Below are 3868 nucleotides of genomic sequence, written 5' to 3'. Positions count from 1 at the left end.
CACACACACCTGGCTTTAAGAACCACACACACCTGGCTTTAAGAACCACACACACCTGGCTTTAAGAGCCACACACACACCTGGCTTTAAGAACCTCACACACCTGGCTTTAAGAGCCACACACACACCTGGCTTTAAGAGCTGCACCTCATCCTGAGAGGCTGCTCACTTCCTGTGTCCCCACTTCCTATGTCCCCACTTCCTGTGTCCCCACTTCCTGTGTCCTCACTTCCTGTGTCCCCACTTCCTGTGTCCTCTCACTTCCTGTGTCCTCTCACTTCCTGTCTTCTCTCACTTCCTGTCTTCTCTCACTTCCTGCCTTCTCTCACTTCCTGCCTTCTCTCACTTCTTGTGTCATCTCACTTCCTGTCTTATCTCACTTCCTGTCGCCTCACTTCCTGTCGCCTCACTTCCTGTCTCCTCTCACTTCCTGTCTCACTTCCTGTGTCCTCAGTGTCCTTCCTGGGCGTGATGTTCAGCAGAGTTCTGCTCAACAAGAACCGGGGCGAGGAGGTCATGGGGGAGTGTCCTCTGCCGGCCGTCAAGCTGTCCCTGGACTGGATCAAACTGAGACCCAGCATCTTCCAGGAGCCCGCTGTGGAGGACAGGAAGTAGTAAGTCCAACTTCCTGTTTGGTTGACTGCTAGCTGGACGTGTGATGGCTGAACTTCCTGTTTGTGTTGGTCAGTATCTGGGCGTGGCTGGTGTCCATCCTCAACAGCTTCCAGCCCAAAGAGGACGACGTGTCCTGCTCAGGTAGGACTCTGACTTCCTGTCCTTTCACAATAAAAGCTTCTTCAGTTTGTTAATGAGTTTGTCTCTGCAGTGACGCCGCTGCCAGAGGAGTTCGAGCTGCAGGGCTTCCTGGCTCTGAGACCGGCTCTGAGGTACTGACCCGGTTCTGTTCCCTGTCAGGACCTGGTTCTGGTTCTGTTCTGGTTCTTGTCACCTCTGTGTGTCTTTCAGGTGTCTGGACTTCACTAAAGGCCATCAGGGGATCCTGGTGGACCGGGACGGGTTGCTGGTTCCAGCCCGGCACCAGAGGCTCGTGGGTCTGGGGAAGTGGGTTTCAGACCAGCAGCCGGGGTCAGTTTGGCTCCGCCCACTGTGTGACCTTCAGATCTTTAGAATCAGGGTCTTAAAGTCCTGTCTGGACCCGTCTCTGCAGGCTGATCCGGTACCGGGTCGAGGAGGACGGCCTCCTGGTCTTCATCACGGACATCCCAGAGGAGGCCATCGAGGAGGCGCAGGACAAGGAGGCGCCGGTCCTGCAGGAGTCCTCCAATGGGGAGCAGAGCCAGAACGAGGGCGGGACCTCGGGCCTGAAGTCGGTCCTGTCGGCCGGGAAGAGTCCGGGCTCGTGGGCCGAGGGCTCGGACCGGCCCGTGGTCACCTTCAAGGAGAACATCAAACCCAGAGAGCCGGGCCGAGACCCGCCCCGCACCCTGCAGAACCCCAAGGACCGCCGGGACCTCCTGAAGACCGGCGCTGCTGTGGGCGGGAAGGCGGAGCCAAAGAAGGACGGGAAGAGGAAGACCGAGATGAAGAAGAGCGGACTGGACAAGACCCTGGATCCTGGAAAACAGGTGAGGTCCTAGACCCAGACGGCTCCTGCAGAGCTCCTGATCTGGACTGAGCAGAACCTTTTGTGTTCAGGTGAAGGTCCAGACGGAGCTGAGGAAGACTCCGGTCTCTGAGGTGAAGAAGACCCCGGTGACCCAGACCCAGACCACCTGCTCGTCCCAGTTCATCCCCATCCATCACCCCGGAGCCTTCCCCCCGCTGCCCAGCAGACCTGGTACCAATTTCCTGCTGGGTTCTGTTCTCTTCTGGTTCTGGTTCTGGTTCTGGTTCTGGTCTGGCTCATGCTGCCTGGTCTCTGTCTCTCTGCAGGGTTCCCCCCCTCAGCCTACGTGATCCAGTCCCCGGTGGCGTTCCCGGGTCTCCAGGTGAATCCAGGGTTCACCTTCTCCACGGGAGTCTCGGTCCCCGGACCTTTCCTCCAGACCGCGGTCCACTCCCAGACCGGGTCCCAGGTCCAGGCTGGGAAGCAGTCTCACATTCCCTACAGTCAGCAGAGACCCTCTGGACCCGGATCCTCAGGCCCCGGGCCCATGAGCCAGGTCCCGTCCCAGGCCCAGCAGCAGCCGGGTCAGCTGCAGGTCCAGGCCTTGGGTCCACAGCAGTCCCCCACAAAACCGGTCCAGCAGGTGGGGATGGGGAAGAGTCCGCCTCACCATCCGGGTCTGCAGCAGGTCGGTTCTGTACGGCATCAACCTTTGGGTCTGTTCTGGTCCTGGTTCAGTTCTGACTGCTGTTTTCTGGTGCAGTTCCTGCAGGTCCAGGATCAGCCGGCTCAGATGTGGACCCAGGCCCAGGCGGCCCTGCAGAAGCTGTCCCCCCTGCAGATGCCCCTGAAGCAGCAGCAGCAGTTCTACATGGGGGGTCAGGACCCCCTGAAGCTGTACGAGCCCCCGCTGTCCAACATGGACAAGAAGATGAAGGTCCAGGACTTCTACTGGGACTCCTTCATGGTGGGGGACAGTCTGGCCCTGATGTCTGAGAGGATGAAGAGACCCCCTCCAGGTGGGCTCTGTGCAGACCAGGAGGCTCCTGCTGGACCCCGTGGACCCACGTTTGAGGTGAGCTGAGAGGACACCTGTCCCCTGCTGGTCACATCTGGACCTGCAGACAGACCTTCAGGGTCTGAGTCTTTGGTTCCTGCAGGTGGACCGGGTCCATTTAACTCTTCTTCTTTCTGGATTCTCTTCTTCCTCCTGTCCCTCCTGGTCCTCCTCTCCTCCTGTCCTCCTGTCCTCCTCTCCTCCTGTCCTCCTCTCCTCCTGTCCTCCTGTCCTCCTCTCCTCCTGTCCTCCTCTCCTCCTGGTCCTCCTGTCCTTCTGGTCCTCCTGTCCTCCTCTCCTCCTGTCCTCATCTCCTCCTTTCCTCATCTCCTCCTGGTCCTTCTCTCCTCCTGTCCTCCTGGTCCTTCTCTCCTCCTGTCCTCCTGGTCCTTCTCTCCTCCTGTCCTCCTCTCCTCCTGTCCTCCTGGTCCTTCTCTCCTCCTGTCCTCCTCTCCTCCTTTCCCTCCTCTCCTCCTGTCCTCTCCTCCTGTCCTCCTCTCCTCCTGTCCCTCCTGGTCCTCCTGATCCTCCTGTCCTCCTCTCCTCCTGGTCCTCCTGTCCCTCCTATCCTCCTGTCCTGTCCCTCCTGGTCCTCCTGGTCCTCCTGTCCCTCCTATCCTGTCCCTCCTGTCCTCCTGTCCTTCTCTCCTCCTCTCCTCCTGTCCTTCTCTCCTCCTCTCCTCCTGTCCTCCTCTCCTCCTCTCCTCCTGTCCTTCTCTCCCCCTCTCTTCCTGGTCCTCCTCTCCTCCTGTCCTCTCCTCCTGTCCTCTCCTCCTGTCCTCCTGTCCTGTGGTGGTGTCTCCAGGAGAACAAGTCCTCCCCCCTCCTCCCTCCTGATCTCTTCAGGTCTCTGGCAGACTTTGAGGACGAGGAGCAGCTGTTTAAGCCTCCTGACTTCTTCCAGACCTTGACTGGTCCACTTAGTTCTGCTCCTGGACCAGATCTGTTTGTATGTAGCTCTGTCTTCATCCTCCTCATCCTCTTCATCTTCCTCCTCATCCTCCTCCTCATCTTCATCATCTTCATCCCCATCACCTCCTCATTCCTCTGCATGTCTTCACCTGAGCTGCTTCAGATACTCCTGTAGCTTTACACACACATAGACACACAGACACACACAGACACACACACAGAGACACACACAGACACACACACAGAGACACACACAGACACACACACAGAGACAGACAGACAGACAGACAGACAGACAGACAGACAGACAGACAGACAGACAGACAGACAGA

At 58.4% G+C, this 3868-nt stretch overlaps 1 protein-coding gene across 1 annotated transcript in view; it reads left to right on the top strand.

Moving 5' to 3' along the window:
* The window catches only part of smg7 (SMG7 nonsense mediated mRNA decay factor), a gene marked incomplete at its 5' end in the record, with an annotated part of 25745 nt that overhangs the window by 15496 nt on the left and 6381 nt on the right, over window positions 1–3868 (top strand). Inside the window, 9 exon segments of the mRNA XM_014027438.1 lie at window positions 455–614; window positions 689–756; window positions 827–887; window positions 967–1086; window positions 1169–1586; window positions 1657–1798; window positions 1894–2255; window positions 2331–2642; window positions 3430–3573. Of these exon segments, the coding sequence (XP_013882892.1) occupies window positions 455–614; window positions 689–756; window positions 827–887; window positions 967–1086; window positions 1169–1586; window positions 1657–1798; window positions 1894–2255; window positions 2331–2642; window positions 3430–3573 (1787 nt within the window).

This window comes from Austrofundulus limnaeus, unplaced genomic scaffold (assembly GCF_001266775.1).
Source record: "Austrofundulus limnaeus strain Quisiro unplaced genomic scaffold, Austrofundulus_limnaeus-1.0 Scaffold649, whole genome shotgun sequence".
Taxonomy (NCBI): domain Eukaryota; kingdom Metazoa; phylum Chordata; class Actinopteri; order Cyprinodontiformes; family Rivulidae; genus Austrofundulus; species Austrofundulus limnaeus.
The sequence above is the reverse complement of the archived record's forward strand: the minus strand, read 5'-3'. Positions and strand labels throughout refer to the sequence as shown.